This window comes from Kogia breviceps, chromosome 1 (assembly GCF_026419965.1).
Source record: "Kogia breviceps isolate mKogBre1 chromosome 1, mKogBre1 haplotype 1, whole genome shotgun sequence".
In the NCBI taxonomy this organism is placed as follows: Eukaryota; Metazoa; Chordata; class Mammalia; order Artiodactyla; family Physeteridae; genus Kogia; species Kogia breviceps.
This window is the reverse complement of record NC_081310.1, coordinates 133,330,399-133,348,528: the sequence shown is the minus strand read 5'-3', so window position 1 is coordinate 133,348,528 and position 18,130 is coordinate 133,330,399. Positions and strand designations below refer to the sequence as shown.

The 18,130-nt window shown below is 34.6% G+C and overlaps 1 protein-coding gene across 4 annotated transcripts in view; it reads right to left on the bottom strand.

The window, feature by feature from the left end:
- Positions 1-683: 683 nt before the first annotated feature.
- The window catches only part of ADGRL4 (adhesion G protein-coupled receptor L4), a 123,589-nt gene continuing 106,142 nt past the window's right edge, over positions 684-18,130 (bottom strand). For all 4 annotated transcript variants that reach the window (XM_059075112.2, XM_059075120.2, XM_067044008.1 and 1 more), the window contains 3 exons: positions 4,678-4,769; positions 3,163-3,331; positions 684-2,796 (listed from right to left, as the gene is read on the bottom strand). In XM_059075112.2, the coding sequence (XP_058931095.1) occupies positions 2,734-2,796; positions 3,163-3,331; positions 4,678-4,769 (324 nt within the window). In that variant the 3' untranslated portion in view covers positions 684-2,733. The remainder of the gene's footprint in view (positions 2,797-3,162; positions 3,332-4,677; positions 4,770-18,130) is intronic.

Here is an 18,130-nt window from a genome sequence, read left to right as displayed (position 1 = left end):
TGTGTGGGCGTTTGAAGGCATGGGTGATGTCCACACCGTGGGGCAGTGTCACTTGGGGATGGGGTGAGCCCCCAGGCAGCAGGTCACACTGGGTCCTGCTGAGGCAGAGCTGCTGGGCCTCAGGGGACACGGCTTCATCGCACTCCTCCACCTGAGGGCTCGGGAGCCACACATTGACAGTGTGTTTCCAGCAGCTGTATGTACTTTTGTATGTACTTTTCAGTTCAGCATCTTAACACATTCTTGTCATCGTAATCTTCATTTTTGTATTTTTTAAACTGAGTCCAGTGAAAACCGTCTTTGAGCCCTTTTTCTTGTTGATTATAAAAACAGGGGGCAAGTGCTATGAGGCATTTATGCAATAAATATATATTTATACGTGTGCATACACCTTTTTTTTTCATTTTTTTAAAAAGAGAGATCCTTATCTAATAAAAAGGTAAGTGAGCAGTTATGAGAAGGTCTGAAATCTCATACTAAAGAATACAAGTTTCACCCAATGATGTCTATGGGAGGGTTGGTGAAAACAAGATTCACGATTTAAGGTTTTCCCTACTGATATGAATACTTGCTTATATCTAAAGATGTTATTATGTATATATTTCCACATTAGTTCCTATAGTTGCTGTAACAAATTATCAAAAAATATCAATAATCTTGTGACAAATTATCAACAAACTTGGTGGCTTAAAACAATACACATTTATTGTTTTACAGTTTTAGAGGTTAGAAGTCCAACCTGGGTCTCCCTGGGCTAAAACAAAAGTACATCAGGGCTGACTTCCTTCTAGGAGCTCTGAGGGAGAATCCATTTCCTTGCCTTTCTCAGCTTACAGGAGCTGCCCATGTTCCTTGGCTTATGGACTGTTTCCATCTTCAAAGCCAACAACGTGTGGTTGAGTATGCCTCGTATGGCACTGCTTTAACAGGCTCCCTCTTCTGCCTCCATCTTTTGTTTATAAGGAAACTTGTGATTACATGGGACCAACCTGAAAAATCCAGGATAATTTCCTCACGTCAAAGTTAGAGGACTAGCTGTTAGCTGGTAGCTGTTAGCTGGTAGCTCTCTACGTAACTTAACATATTCATGTGTTCTGCAGATTAGGGTGTGGGCATTTTGGGAAGACCATTATTCTGCTTACCACACATAATTTGTATACATTGATTGAACAGATTACTTTTTTTAGTATCTTATTCCAATAGCACTGTCCCATAATGATAATGATAATAATAGGTCATATAAGAGATCAAAAGATCAAATAAAAAGTTATCACAAATATTCTAAAAATGTTTAAGACATTGGCAGGCAGCTCATCTTTCTCGAGAAATGCCTCAGCCAAGCAGTAGAAAGATTCATTCAGATATCATTTTATTTGTGAGAGTAAGATTTGACAGACTTCACTTGAACAGCTGGAGAAGTTAAGTTAAAATCACAATATTCAGTGTATTGGCACACTTTTACAGGTATGTGTAGAACAATTACATATTTTTTGAAGTAAAATCACTGCTTCTACATTTTCATGAGAAAACTTGAAGACAGATAGAAGCCTTACATTTTAGCAGATATGCCTTAATAGAGGAAAACTGTCAGAAAATAGATCCAGTGTGAGAGTTTATACAGTTCCCAGTGATTTCTTTGTTATAAATAACATTTTTAAATGTGTACTTTTCTGAACAGAAAAAAATAGCAATTCACTTTATGAACACTTTCATATTTATAATGCCCTTTTAAAAATAGTAAGTTAAAAGAGAATATTGTGATGTGAACTACAATATTTCTAAAATTAAAAAAAATAAAGAACTCAAATATGCTAGTCTAATGAGATACAATATTTTTCACTACACTGAAAGGTTACGGAACAGCGTACTTCAGGTTTATATACACAATTTTTACATTTACAGGCATGAACAATATTATATTTTGACACATTTATGTACTATTGAATAAGCATTTGAAGTCACAATCTGTGAAATAAGTATAGAAAGAGCATATACCTCATTCTGATGTTAACCTAAAAACAGAACAGAAATGTTTAGGTTTTTTTTTTTTTTTTTGTGAAGTTTCGTGTTTTTATAGACTATTAGAATAGAAAATGGATATAACAAATACAGGTCTAAGTTGTTTCGGTAGAAATTTAAGTTCAGAACAATTCACAGAATGGTAAGATGTGTTTATTCAATTGTTTGTTTTATCTCTAGTTTCCCATCTAGTTTACAAAACAACGAGCTTGCTCAAAATATGTCTCATGGTTACAACCGTCATTCCCTTTTTACTGTTTTATATTCTACCTCTTCATTCTCTTATGTTCCACTTTCTGTAACGGAGCTCATTACTAAGGTGATAGGGGACTAGTTTCAAAGGCAACATGAATCAAGAAAATATCAAGCCAGTGGTTTCCTTCAGGACATTCATATATTTTTTTGTGTTAGAAAGAAAATCTTTCCTTGGGTGCAGTGATACCACTCTGAGAAACCAATTACTTTCCAAATATCTGCAATACTATTTTTGACATAGCTAACTAAGTCATGTAGGAAAGCTTACTATAGCTATATGGTACATAATTTTATCTTGTATTATCTACAGTTCTTACACAGTAAACAGAAAAATGGACTTAAAATATTTGATTAGTATTAACAATTGGACAATTTGTTTGAGTCATTTTTATACATTGGCCATCCACAGCTTGGCTTTTTTATTTCTGTGTAGCAATACTGATCCATAGTTCTCTCTGTTTACCTCAAACATCCGAAACAACAAGGGACATTTTTGAACAATCTGTAATATTCTTCTTGGATCTAAAAAAAAAAGAAAAAGAAGAAAGTAAGAAACGTGAAACATAATTGTAAAAATCACATCAAATTATTTTCAAATCACAATAAATTGTTATATTTGGTTTTCTAAATTATTGTTGCTTTCTGATTATCTGTCAGAATACGCTCAAGAGAATGTAAGCTGTTATTTATACTGCTACTAGCAAGTTTTTTAAAAGCACATTTCCCTATGAACAGCTAAGCATTCTGATTACTTTGACACCAAAATGTACTGCACTTAGGCAATAAAGGCACAAGTCATAAATCTATGAGAATGAGAAGTTTTATCAATTTGGTAACTGGTGCTACATAAATATGCTATAAGGTTGACAAAAATAACAAATTGCTTACCTTTCTAGATAAAACACACAGGAATAAGAAGATGAACATCCCCTGGAAGGCATTGCTGACGGTGAAGAGGTAAGCTGTCACCACCGATGCATGTACAACATGGAGCACTCCAAAGATCCAGGTGGTGCCAAGGAGGAACAGGAGAGCAAGGGCTCCTCTGGCACAAGACCTAGAACAAATTTGCAATGTTCCAGCTAAGAAAGCTATGCATACTTAACATATCCTCAAATTCCTCAAATTATGTGGGAAGTCAGTGTTTGAATAACCAAGAAATCTTCGGTAAAGACCACCAACGATTTTGAAACTGACTAATTATGCTATAGTTGCATGGGACAGGCTAGGGTATACTAGTGCACTGTGGCTGGGATGTGCTTCCCGATTCAAGGCAGCATTTTAAAAATCTGGTATTTTTCAAGGAATTTCCTTAATCTTAAAGTATTTTCATCTGTGTGTATGCTTTGATCTCAAATCTAATGTTGCAGGAACTCCCAAAGGTAAGACAGATAGCTGTTAGGAAGTACTCTCCCTAAGAAATCTTTAAGAGTATACCATGTGGATTTAGGTCAGCACATGGGCAGGACATCAAAGGATACTTCTGCTTTCCTTTCAGGCTTAGTAGAGAACATGTAAAATATAAAACAAGATTTTTTTATTTCTTTGCTTTTGCAATACAGTTACCTCAAAGTAAATTCATGTTAGAATGCTGATTTCTTAAAAAATACAGGCACATACTCACTTTTATACATTTTCAACTTATTGCCTGCAAGTTTTGGTAAAACAATATTCAATGCTGCTCACTGAGGACACTGCCTTGGAAATGAGGCAACTAATACTTATTTTCTCATTCTTAGTGCAATCATTCTTTACTGCCGAAGATGTTTTTTCAGTGTACCACAGAAAATGAGTCATTCTCAACTTTATTAAAGCCAGCAAACTACATGTAACTATGAATGGTGAGGAGTAAAAGAAAGTAATCAATCAAACATTTGCTAAATCCTAACTATAAATCTTGTGCAAGATATTGAAACTACAGGAGCGTTCCCAAGAGACCCAAACGTCAGTTGTTTCTAATGTTCCCTACAGTACGCTTCAGTTTTTCCTGAACAAACCATTTTCAAGGTCTCAATAAATCAGTTTTAAAGGGAGGGAGCTGAGGAAAAATCATGGGAGAATGCAAACTAGAAATCACAAGGAAGAAACACAGTTACTAAGCGCTGAGAAATGCTTTGCAAAAGAAGATCACTAAGGTCAACTTTTGTCTTAAAATGCAGTCATCATCTTTTCTTTCAAAGGGGAGTATGTTCAAAAAGATTGCTTTACTTACGATTTAATCTGTGGTGATTATAGGCTTATTAAACATATTAAATACTATTTAGCAATACTATTTAGTATTTTAAATATGATGGGGGAAAGTGTGAAAAAATCATTTAAAAATTGTCCTTCCAAAAATTATTTCTACTTTAAGTTACTAAAACTTTTAATCACTAAAGAAAATACAGTTGAAGAAATACTTACCTTATGTTCTCACAGCAACTAACTTCTGGTTTCAACCCCGCAGTGTGACGAAAAACTTTGTATATGATAACTCCAAATGCCAAGAGATTAACCTGAAAATATAAATTAATTTCAACAGAGATATTTTCATAGTAAACTAGATACATATAAATGAAATAAACAAATAGCAAAGATATCAAATAAATAGAAACCAGTAAATCATGGCATTTTTATGTATATTAAGAAGTAGAAACCCTCTGGTAGACGTATGCAAACAAATATGTGGTTGATCTTTACAGTATCACTGAAAATTGTCAGTACAAATCACAGTTAGTACAATTTGCCAGATTGTATTAAGCACCTGTTCAAGAACTTCTTCAGATGTTATAATCATGTCTACAGATTGATGAATTATCACCTTCTGCCAACAACATTGTTAATATACATATTAAGATAAATTTTGGTTTGAAAAACTTTATGAATACTTAAGAAATCAAATTTTTGTTCATGAAATTGTGTGCTGTTTCTTTGAAAAGAAGTTTTAGTGATACTTCTGTCAATCCTTTGAAAATTTAAACTGGAAAAGAGAAATTGAAAGGATATTGAAAACAACAAAACACCCTTAATTTCTACTGTTAGAAAATGTTTGAATGTACTTTTGTATGGTTCATCTAGCTATCTCTCCTAATATTATATTGAGATTTCCTTTCCCTAAATTTAATCTCATAAACTTTCAAAATATTAATCAGTGAAATATATGTTTAAAGGCATATGCGTTTTGATAAACATTTATATTCTATTATATATATTCCACAGTATCGGTTATATAGAATGCACAGAATTTTTACCCCTTCTAAAATGACTGCATTATGAAAAACTTCCTCTTCTTTCCTTTTCTTATACTTTGGGAGACTTGTAAGTCATATGTGCTGTGTCAGAGGATTAATTGAGGGGTATAATTAAAATGTATATCTATTTTAACATAAGCATACTAATAATTAAAAATATTAAAATTATAGAAATAATTTGTAGGTTAATCCTTTACTGAATATATTTTATTAATCCAAACAAATTTTTCAAAAGCCATTTTGTAACAACAGTAGCAAAGTGCAATATTTTAACTTTCAGCTAATTCTTATACTAGGATTTCAAAAATTTATAGAAAAATTCTGTTTCTTCTTCCATATTCTAAGGATCTTATATAGCTTCTAAAAATGAAATTTACCAGTTACTATTATAAAAAGCAGTATAAAATAATTGATCAGATAATTTCATGTTGTCATATCTCCATGGAGAGGTCCTTGAGAGAAACTCTTAGAGGAATATGGATCTAGTCCCTTCTTCCTGCTTCCAAATGTTTATTACTTCAATTATATGATTAATTAATTCTAATTATAGTAAGGTTTCCATACAAAGAAAGACTTCAGCAATTGCAGAGGGGAGATAAAATATATTTAAATTGATTCAGTTGACAAGTTTCCCCCTATTGTATGCTCAAATAACTAACTGAAATGACAATTTAATAATATTTAATTTTATAAATAGTCTCTACTACTTATGAAAGAGATGCATAACATTTTCTAGGTTTCTATAGCTATAATTTCTTTAAATAAATTTGGGAACAACACTTGTGTTTAATTTTATAAACATATATATGTTTTTTAAAATAATAAAAAGTATTAAAATTTGGTTAGTATAAATAATATACTCAAAACATTATTGGTCTGAAAATCTGCAAAGAATTTTTATGAGGTGTTTATATTGAACTTGTTAACAGAAGAAGAGTTATAAGATAAAATAACTTTAAATGTTAAAATAATTGTTCACTAATGCATAAATTTTCTAAGTTAGTGATTTAAATTTGTAATATTTATTAAATAAGGTTTCTTAAATTTCTGTTATTGATAAAACAAATTTGAAAAATAGTTTCTTATATTGTTATGGTTTCTCAGAAATGCATATACATTTTGGATATGCTTTTACATCATATGCTAAAATAGTGAAGAGTAAAAATGGAACATTCTTTATGGGTGATCTAGCTGTGGAAAGTACATGTTTTCTACATGAAAGGGAAAATGTTTACATACTTATAAAAACCAGGTGCTGCTAGACAAACAAGATACAATTCTTAGTCCATAAACATATTTTCATAATTGTAAGATAAAACAGATTAAAGCTTTTTTTTTTTTTTTTTTTTTTTTTTTTTGCGGTACGCGGGCCTCTCACTGTTGTGGCCTCTCGCGTTGCAGAGCACAGGCTCCAGACGCGCAGGCTCAGCGGCCATGGCTCACGGGCCCAGCCGCTCCGCGGCATGTGGGATCTTCCCGGACCGGGGCACGAACCCATGTCCCCTGCATCGGCAGACGGATTCTCAACCACTGCGCCACCAGGGAAGCCCAGATTAGAGCATTTTAATCAAAAGGTGTTATGGTTTTATGCAATGAAAACAATCACAAATACATTGTATTATCAATGACAATAATACAGATATATGGAGCTTTTTATTTGCATGTATTCAAAACATTTTATAAAGGGTCAACTAAGTGTCTGGTATATTGGTGAGGTCTGGGTACATATTAATGAACAAAACAGACACTGCCCTTTGTTCTCATAAACTTATTAAGAAAATAGGTAGTAGAAAAAATCATACACATACAATTCTACAAACTGTGAAAAATGCTATTAAGTCACAAATTTAGACTGCTGGGAGACACAAAATGGGTGAACTAGAATGAAGGTTTGGGATGTATGTCTTAAGATTTAGCATTTTAAACCAGACGTGACGACTGATAATGCATTAGCAGATCAAAAATGAGGAAGAAAAGCATTCTATGAAGCAAAATGGCATAGAAAAAAGCCATGAGGCTTAAGAATATGGTATGCCTTTAAGGAATTACCAGCAGTGGTGGCTGAAGTGTAGTAAACATAGCCGGAGACAAGGTAGACAAAAGATGAAGAGTACTTAGATTTTATCTTAAATGCAAAGGTTTTTTAATTGATTCTTTCACTCAAGAATCACTTATAAACTATAGTCCTTTTCCTCAAGGAACTTACAGTACAGTGGAGGAGATGGCCAGTCAACAGGCAAGTACAACATTATTTAGGAAGTGCCATGCAGTTGTTTGCAGAGTACAGTAGAAGGACACAGGTGATGATACCCTAATGTATGATTTCTAAGCCAGTCTTGAGTGACCAGTAGAGCCAAAGGAGTGAAACACAAAGAAAGTAAGTGATTTGTCTGGATCTCAGTTGCTGGACCTGTCTATATATACTCACTGATTCAGACTCAGTGGCTCTAAATAATATCCTTAGGCTCCATCTAACTTTTCTGCTTGGAAATCTAATGGGCATCGTGAGTTAAAATGTCAAAAATTAAACTGCTATTCTTCTAAAGAACCTATTTTTGTTGTAACATATCCCACCTCACGAGAAAAGTTATCTCATTTTCTAGCAGATCAAGTTTATTCATCAGCAAACCTTTCATCTCTACCTTCAAAACATATTCGGGGGCTTCCCTGGTGGCGCAGTGGTTGAGAGTCTGCCTGCCGATGCAGGGGACACGGGTTCGTGTCCCGGTCCGGGAAGATCCCACATGTCGCGGAGCGTCTGGGCCTGTGAACCACGGCCGCTGAGCCTGTGCGTCCCGAGCCTGTGCTCCGCAACGGTAATGGCCACAACAGTGAGAGGCCCTCGAACCACAAAAAAACAAACAAACAAACAAAAAAAACCATCTTCGAAATATGACTACCACTTACCCTCTTCACAGCTCTTATCTTGGAAAAGGCCACCATCATGCCTCTCCTAGGTTATTGCAAAAGCCTCCTAATTGGTCTCTCTGCTTGCATCCTTGCCTTCCTACAGTCTTTCCTCATTACAGCAGAAAGATTGAGCCTTTTAAAATGTAAGTCAGACCACTTCTCTAGTCCAAACCCTCCAATGGCTTCCCATCTCAGAGTTAAACCTGAGGATCTCACAATAGATTCTAAGGTCTGAAATGATATAGTTCTTCCCTCAAGTCCTATTTCTCTGTGCTTTGATCACTTCACTCCACTCACATTGGATTCTCTGTTCTTCCTCCAGCACACAAAGCATGACTTCAGGCCATTGTCCTTGCTGGACCTTTAGATATCCCCTTAGCTCATTCCCTCACCACCTCTGTTTAAATGCTCTTTATCTACCTACTGCCTCCCAGTGTACCTTTGTGAAAAACTGAAACCCAAATGATAAAATCAGACCCGAATTCAATTCCATGGAAATGCAGAGCATGATCGTACTCTTTACTGTTTTGGACAATGAAAATTCTGTATATCAACATGTTCTTCCCTTGCCTTAGTCAGTAGGAAATTGACAAAGATTTTCCTTAATTAAACTGCAGTCAAGTTCCTCTGAGCCCTCTTCTCATCTAGGCCTTGACCCTGAGCTTCAGTGACATCCTTGCAGTGCCCAGTTTTAGCAAGAATCCTGCTGAATCAGCTTAGAGAGGATTTTTTTCCCACTCTTGATATGTGATCACTTTCAAATTCCTCATCTCCCATCCTTGATATCTGATCACTCTGGCCTGCCATTCAGTAAGAAAGCTCTTAAAATAAGTTTAGCAAGAATTCCCCCTACACTTGATGTCTCCTCTTAGTAGTTTTTCATCTGCCATCCCCACCCACTCCCTCACACATAACCTGTTCCTTGGCTGTACATCCCCAGTTGCCCTTATTGTATTCAGAGTTGAGCTCAATCTCCCCTATTATGATAGTTTTGACACCTCTCACAATAGTCTGGAATAAAGTCTTCCTTACCATTGTAACAAGTGTCAGAATAATTTTTTCTTTAACCAAACTCAGAGTCAAATCCAAGGTCATACTATAATATTTAGCAAATTTGGGATAACTGGAAAAACCTAAATTTACTCTTTTTACACTGCCTGCATTCTCTTTATCCATAAATATATAAGCTATTTTAAATTCTTTTTCTAATAGATTAAAAAATAAAACAACTTAAACAAAGAATCAGTATCACCTAAAGGCACATGACTTTACTTAGAGGTGGAAATTAAGTTGAAATGCTATGCATTTTACATGGTACAGAAAAGTATCTTTTGGGAGGAAATGTTTTATGAAGTAATCATGAACAGTCTGAGATGAGATAAAAACAAAAGCTCAGAACAAGATTATGTAGAATTAAAAAGTATTTCTAATAATAAGAAATAGTTTGCAATTATTCCAGAAGTAATGACTTTGAGGACTCATAGAGAAATACCTGTATTTTAGGTTAAATAGTTGGGAAGATACTATTAACACTGTTTGCAAGCAATGGCTACAGCAACAATAAAAAACTTGAATACTTCAGTAAGTCTTTAAAATATAATATAAATCATTAATATTAACCTTAATTAGGAAGATGTTGCCTTTAAAATGATTCACACTTTTGCTCATTAGTGCTTACCTATGTGTGCTGATTTTATAGGCTGTGGTTCCCTTATTACTTATCTCTAATGTTAGTGTCACAAAAAAGCACAGGGGCTAATTAATGACTTGTGAATCAACAAAGTCATTCATTATCATTTTTGTCTCAATTTTTAAAATACAGTTGTAGTTTGTCAACCAGGAGTCCATAATACTTTTCTAGGAATAAACAGGACAAGGACATTACATGGCAAACATAAGAACTCTGAAATTCATTGCTGTACTTTAGATTACAGAAGAGAATGAAAATAGCTGTGGGAAAAAAAATCATTCAAAGTCCTGGAAGCTTAAAATCAGTTCCCTTGCTTCATCTTAAGGGATATTTATCTATATAGAGATTTGTTTCTTCACTTCACTGATACATGCAGTTACTTCAAAGTTTGGCACACATGTTTGACAGAGTGCATTAAAAATTTTTGAGTGCCTTAGTTTTTTAAACTAGAAATTTAAATAGATGGGCTGGTGAGAGAGCGAGAGCTAATTCTGAAAGATTTAGACCTACAGGTACATTCAACCCAAGGGCTTCAAATTCAGACTTCAGAATAAAGCATCCCAATCAGTCATTTTTTTTTAGTCTTTTTCTCAATAATTGATGAAGCCATCTATATGCTGATGTCAGATCTCACCAGAAAGAATGAGAAAATTTCTCTTCTAGCACTTTTAGTCTCATGTTTAAATTTTTCATATATATCAAACAGAATCTGATTCATTTAAGAATGTGTCATGATCACAACTGCTATATCCTTTCAAATAGTTTTATTACCTTTAAATTAACTGGCCTAGAACAAAACTGCTTCTGCCATGGACAAAAGGGGGTTTCTACTGGCTTACCAAGAGGCCATAAAAAAAGACCCATTCTCAATCCCTAGGCCACTGCAGAGATGGCTGAGTAGCTTTTAATTTAAGCTTTAAAGTGAAAAGATATAATCTATTAAATTAAAAAAATTGTCTAATAGCTAGATTGGAATTAAGTACTTAGAGTTTTGTCTTCTGTTTGATTTTTTAAAAAAATTATTTCCCAGTTGTAATCACTTCTTTACATGCCTTAGTTACAGTATATTCATATAGTATTGGGGATGTGGTAAGTGGAATAATATGTCCCTTCCAAAAAAAATGTCTACGCCCTAATGTCTGGGACCCTGTGAATATAGCAAAAGGGATTTTACAGATAGAATTAAGGTTATAATTCTATCCTTAGGATAGAAAGACTTTAGGATAAGAAAGTTATCCTGGATAAAATAAGGGCTCAATGTAAATATATGAGCCCTTAAAAATGAAAGAGGAAGGCAAAAAAGATTCAGCAGAGATGCCACAGAAGGCAGGAGAGATGAGGCATAAGTGAAGGTCTGAGAGACAGAAGACCAAGCAGGCCATGTGTCAGGAAATGTGGGACGCTTTACAGATTGAGACTGACCTCTGTCTAACAGTCAGCAAAGAAATCAATCGCATGAAACTGAATTTGGCCAACAATCTGAATAAACACAGAAACAAATTCTGCCCCAAAGCCTCCAGAAGAGCGATGCCTTGATTTTAGCCTAGTGAGAGTCTGAGTAGAGGAATCAGCTGAGCTGCACTGTACCCAGACCTCTGACCTACCGCACTGTGAACTCACAGATTTGGAGTGTTTTAAGCCACTAAGTTTGCAATAATTTGTTATGACAGCATTAGAACACTAATACAGGGTGTTTCTATTGCTAATTATATAGATATAGATACGAAACACTCTATAATTACAGTTTTTCTTATTTTTAAAATAAAAATTTAAATCCAGCTTAAGATAAATATTAATTTATCAATAACTCATAAATATTACTGATATTCCAGATATTTGATGGGTAGTCAATTATATGAAAGCATTTATTATTTGTGGATTCTGCTTCTGTGTTTCCTAAAATAAAAAGATCAAGACAAGTTATAACTTGTCAAAGACTTCCTTTCCAGCAAGTCATAAATGCAGTTTGTACTTTCAGGTACCTGTCACATTTTCTTCATTATAATACCTGCCTTTATAGGCCTTTCTCATAGTGCTGCCAGATTAGTAAATAAAAATATAGGACGCCAGTGAAAGTTGAATTTCAGATAAACAACAAATTAATTTTTTAGTATAAGCATGTTCCATACAATATTGGGGACATGCTTTTACTTTGTTGTTTATCTGAAAGTCAAAGTATGTGGGCATTTGGAGGTTTGTTTGACAACTCTGACTTCTTAGCTTTCAAGTTATTTTCACATCTGATCTTTTTTATACTCTGAGGACACTGACTTCTTAGTAGAAAACCCCAAGGACATTATCCTCTCGATGAAGGCTGATCTATAACTGAAAAGAGATCTCAAAAGAAGAGGGGGTCAATTTTCAGAAGTTGCAACCATTGTGGAGCCTGAACACGTGTGTATGCGCTAAGACTGATAAAATACCCTGAAGGTATACAGTGGCTGAAAGCACATATAAAAGGTTTGAGCCCAGTAAAGAATATACCCAGGTTTGGCAGAACTCCTCCCGGAAAGCCCAAGATCTGCATGGTGAAGCTGTGCCGGGAAGCAATGGATTGGGTTGGCACCTGTTAAAAACTTTTTGCCAATAAATTAACATTTAGAAACTAAATTTCCAAAGTTTAGATGCAAAATTGCTTTAATATAAATTTAGGGAAAACCCACAGAAATTATGATGCCACCGTGTTTGTTGACCTTTTGTCAGAATTGTGGAGTGGAATAACTTTTCCCCTACATATACCTCCATGACACTGCTAGGAAGCATTTCTCTCCTAACATCACAAGCCACATCTTGTTTAAAATTCCTGAGGCTCCGAACTGAGCATCTTGGGAATATCTACAGAGCTAAGAGATGCTCCTCTCCTGAAATTATTAGCACCTGGCTCAGGAGGGTGTAGACTACAGAGAAATGGGAATGTAGTCTACAAATTACATGAAAAAAAAGTAATGTGAAACATATTGAAACATCTGAAAAAGTCTGAAAACAACATATTTAAGTAGGTTCTAAATATCATGAGAGGAGAGTATCCCTCATAGATTACTCTGGGGTATTAACAGTATTCCTGATACTTGACTAATCAATCTCTTGAGGTTTACACTTTAAAACACAGCAATACTCTCCTCCCAGGCCTTGACTGCTTGGATATACAACTGGATGAATAGTTGTTCTGGTATAAAATAGCATTTTTCATGTACTCAATAACTAGTATAAAGTTGAGGCTCAAATCAATAACAAAAATAATAATAACTAATATTTATTGTTTTCTATGTACCAGACACTATTCCAAGTTTTCCTTATTTATTCGTTTATTTAACCCTCACATAAACTTTATGGGGTAAGTTTTCTTAGTCTTCTTAATATTATCGTTACAGATGGTCCCTGATTTACGATGGTTTGATTTAGGATTTTTCGACTTTACGGTGGTGTGAGAGTGATATGCATTCAGTAGAAACCGTACTTCAAATCTTGAATTTTGGTTTTTCCCGGTGATATATGGCATGATATTCTCTTGATGCTGGGCAGCAGCAGCGAGCCTAAACTCCCAGTCAGCACTGCTGTCACCAGGGTAAACAACCAGCACACTGACAAAGATCTGTACCCATACAACCACTCTGTTTTTCACTTTCAGTACAGGATTCAATAAATTACATGAGGTATTCAACACTTTATTATAAAATAGGCTTTGTGTTAAAATATTTGCCCAATTGTAGGCTAATGTAATTGTTCTGAGCATGTCTAAGGTAGGCTAGGCTAAGCTATGATGTTCGATGGGCTGGCTGTATTAGATGCATTTCGACTTAGGATGGGTTTACTGAGCCATAACCCCACTGTAAGTTGAGGAAGATCTGCATCATTACGTTTATTTCACATTTATGGCAACAGAGGCATAGAGAAGTTAACTAATTGGCCCAAAGTGAAACAGTTAGGATGCAGCAGAGCCAAGAGTCATACTTAGTAGACAGATTCTACAGTTTATGCTCCTGGGAACTCTGCAAAACTACTAAACTACAGATGAAAGATAGGTAAAGAGAAGTTAAATTGACATCTAAAAGTTTAAGAATTTGTTTAGACATTTATTTATTTTGACTACTAATAGTAACTTTATTTTAGAAATGGTTAAAAGTAGAAGAGGAAAACATTAATGAGTAGTCACTTGGTTAGCTATTAGGCGTTAGTGTTCATTGAACTTAGTCAAGAAACCAGTAACACTGAACAGGATGTAGTGCTTTATGGCAATGATCCCCCAATGGAGACACCTGCCTTCTGTTCTCTGTGGTCAAGGATCTAAGAAAGTGATAGTTTTTCCTGTGCTGGTCAATAACAAAGCTTTATATCCTTTAGAGTTCAAATATGGTTATTGGATTCATGTCAGTGGTCTAAGTGGGATGCAAAATAATCTATTGTTGCACAGGAAAAACACATTAGAATTCCTATTGATATTCTTCCAAGGAAAAATTAAGGTTTACTACTTAAAATACAGAGAACACTGGTGCCCTCACTTTTTCTACATCACATGTCACATGTCAGATATAAGTCATTGGGAGGGATAAGTGCTTGTTACCAAAGGTAGTGGAGTTCCCCCTACCCTGCCCCACCCTTTGTTATCTTTCAGCCTCCTGCAGCGTATGGTATGTGTACCTGCTAGGTGGATTTCCAGATCACATTATGTAGTTTAATAAAGTAACCCTAATAAAATGAAAAAAGTAAGATCTAATGTCTCCAAGTGCACTTTGGCATAAAATGAATACTGCTAAAGTATACACGAAGGAGAAAATGACACAACTGACTTTTTTCCTACTCCTAGACTGAGTTATTTGCCAGACAAGTTGCAAGTCCATGTAAGTCAGTCAAGTTAAAATCCACAAATGGATTCAAATTCCAGCTCTGACATTTATTTACTTAATTCCTTGTATTGCACGTTCCTTGTCTGTAAAATATGGATAATATTAGTACTTATTTCACAGGGTTTTTGCATGTATTAAATTATATAATTAATGTACTTAGAATAGTGTTCAATATATACATTCCCAACAAACTTCAATTATTATCACTAATAGTTATTAATTCATATGGAAAGATGTTATTCCAAATTGTCTCAAATATTTGAAGTGTCTAACAATAAATATAGTGAATATTTATTAACAATTGGATAAGCATTATTTTGTGTCATAGTCTCACTGGACCTATAAATAGCACCTTAAAAAAACAGAACTTTTATCTGTCAGTCTTTATTTTAGGCAATATGTCTTCAACAGAAAACTTAAGATCTTTTTTTCCACTTTCAGGATTTTCCTCTAAAATAATGTCAGGAAAATAAATACTTAGATATAATTCAACAATAAGTCAATTCTTTATTGCTCATGTAAACAATTTCTCATTTTTATTAAAAATCCTCTAGGGTAGAATTGAAATTTCAGGGTCAAAAATCTAGCTATCTTTAAGAATTTTATAGAAAAGGAAGGAGTAACTGTATTTCAAAGGGCAATCAATATATAAAATTATCAGATACCTTAATATAAGAAAAATATTCTTAATAAATCCAATATGATATTCTAGTATATTTTATGGGAAAGGATAGTTATCTTTTCTTACATCACTCTAGTGTAGAACAGGGATTAGCATACTTTTTCTGTAAAGGGCCAGATAGTAAAGAGTTTAGATTTTGAGGGCCATATGGTCTCTATCATAACTACTCAATTCTTCCTACCATTAAAACAGCCTTACAAGAATATGCAGTGAAGAAAAGACAGCCTCTTCAATAAATGGTGCTGGGAAAACTGGACAGCTACATGTAAAAGAATGAAACTAGAACACTCCCTAACACCATACACAAAAATAAACTCAAAATGGTTTAAAGACCTAAATGTAAGGCCAGACACTATCAAACTCTTAGAGGAAAACATAGGCAGAACACCCTATGACATAAATCACAGCAAGATCCTTTTTGCTACACCTCCTAGAGAAACGGAAATAAAAACAAAAATAAACAAATGGGACCTAATAAAACTTAAAAGCTTTTGCACAGCAAAGGAAACCATAAACAAGATGAAAAGGCAACCCTCAGAATGGGAGAAAATATTTGCAAATGAAGCAACTGACAAAGGATTAACCTCCAAAATTTACAAGCAGCTCATTCAGCTCACTATCAAAAAAACAAACAAACCAATCCAAAAATGGGCAGAAGACCTAAATAGACATTTCTCCAAAGAAGATATACAGATTGCCAACAAACACATGAAAGAATGCTCAACATCATTAATAATTAGAGAAATGCAAATCAAAACTACAGTGAGATATCATCTCACACCGGTCAGAATGGCCATTATCACAAAATCTACAAACAATAAATGCTGGAGAGGGTGTGGAGAAAAAGGAACCCTCTTGTACTGTTGATGGGAATGTAAATTGATACAGCCACTATGGAGAACAGTATGGAGGGTTCTTCAAAAATTAAAAATAGAACTACCATACGACCCAGCAATCCCACTACTGGGCATATACCTCGAGAAAACCATAATTCAAAAAGAGTCATGTACCAAAATGTTCATTGCAGCTCTATTTACAATAGCCAGGACATGGAAGCAACCTAAGTGTCCATCGATAGATGAATTGATAAAGAAGATGTGGCACATATCTACAATGGAATATTAACCATAAAAAGGAATGAAATTGAGTTAATTGTAGTGAGGTGGATGGACCTAGAGTCTGTCATACAGAGTGAAGTAAGTCAGAAAGACAAAAACAAATACCGTATGCTAACAAATATATATGGAATCTAAAAAACGAACCAAAAAATGGTCATGAAAAACGTTGGGGCAAGACGGGAATAAAGACGCAGACCTACTAGAGAATGGACTTGAGGATACGGGGAGGGGGAAGGGTAAGCTGGGACAAAGTGAGAGAATGGCATGGACATATATACACTACCAAATGTAAAATAGATAGCTAGTGGGAAGCAGCCGCATAGCACAGGGAGATCAGCTCAGTGCTTTGTGACCACCTAGAGGGGTGGGATAGGGAGGGTGGGAGAGAGGGAGATGCATGAGGGAAGAGATATGGGGACATATGTATATGTATAACTGATTCACTTTGTTATAAAGCAGAAACTAACACACCATTGTAAAGCAATTATACTCCAATAAAGATGTTAAAAAAAACACAGCAGCCTTAGACAATACTGAAACAAATGAATGTGACTGTATCCCCAAAAAACCTTGTTTATTAAAACAGGCTATGGCTGTAGACTCCTGGTCTAGAATCCATGATCCATAAGGGTAAGGACTTTTAATATTTTATTCACTGATGTGTTCCCAAGGTATAGCACAAAGTCTGACATATAAAAGATGCTCAATAAACATTGGTTGAGTGAATAAGAGGATGAAGGGTGGTATACCCCAATCCCAGGTATCCTTAATGGTTTATGTAAAGGAACATTCAACCTAATCTGACTGAACATTTAAAAAATTATATTTTGTTACATCTTGCATCTTGCAGATTTTGATAAAACAATATCTCACTAGAAATCTATAATCTGTAGATAGATATACCAATGGAAACTGAGAGAAATAGTTATCAAAATATAATGACCCTCTAGTAATAATTTTGAGAAAAGGGAAGGAATTAAGTTACATCTCCTTTATTTTATGAATGGATACCTTGGGATATATGCAACATTTTGCATCTAACAGAAACCACAGACCTATGGACTTTATGAGGTATATTCGTTAATCAGACTTGGGCACACAAAAGTCTTAATCAACAAGTGGGCAGAAAACTGCCTCATTAGGGAAATATCTTCCCACATCCCCCCTGAGGCAATAGTTAAATAATTGCTCTATTTTATTATGGCTAAAATTCCATAGCAATATATAATCATCTTATGAATTAAAAAAATATTGACACTTCATATTTTTAACATGTTTCCATTAGGAATATTTTAATAGCTGGATATCTTCAATGTTTGAAAGAATAATTTACTAGTCTCCAAACAGAACTAAAAGGTGGAGAGAACTAGAAATTTATAAAC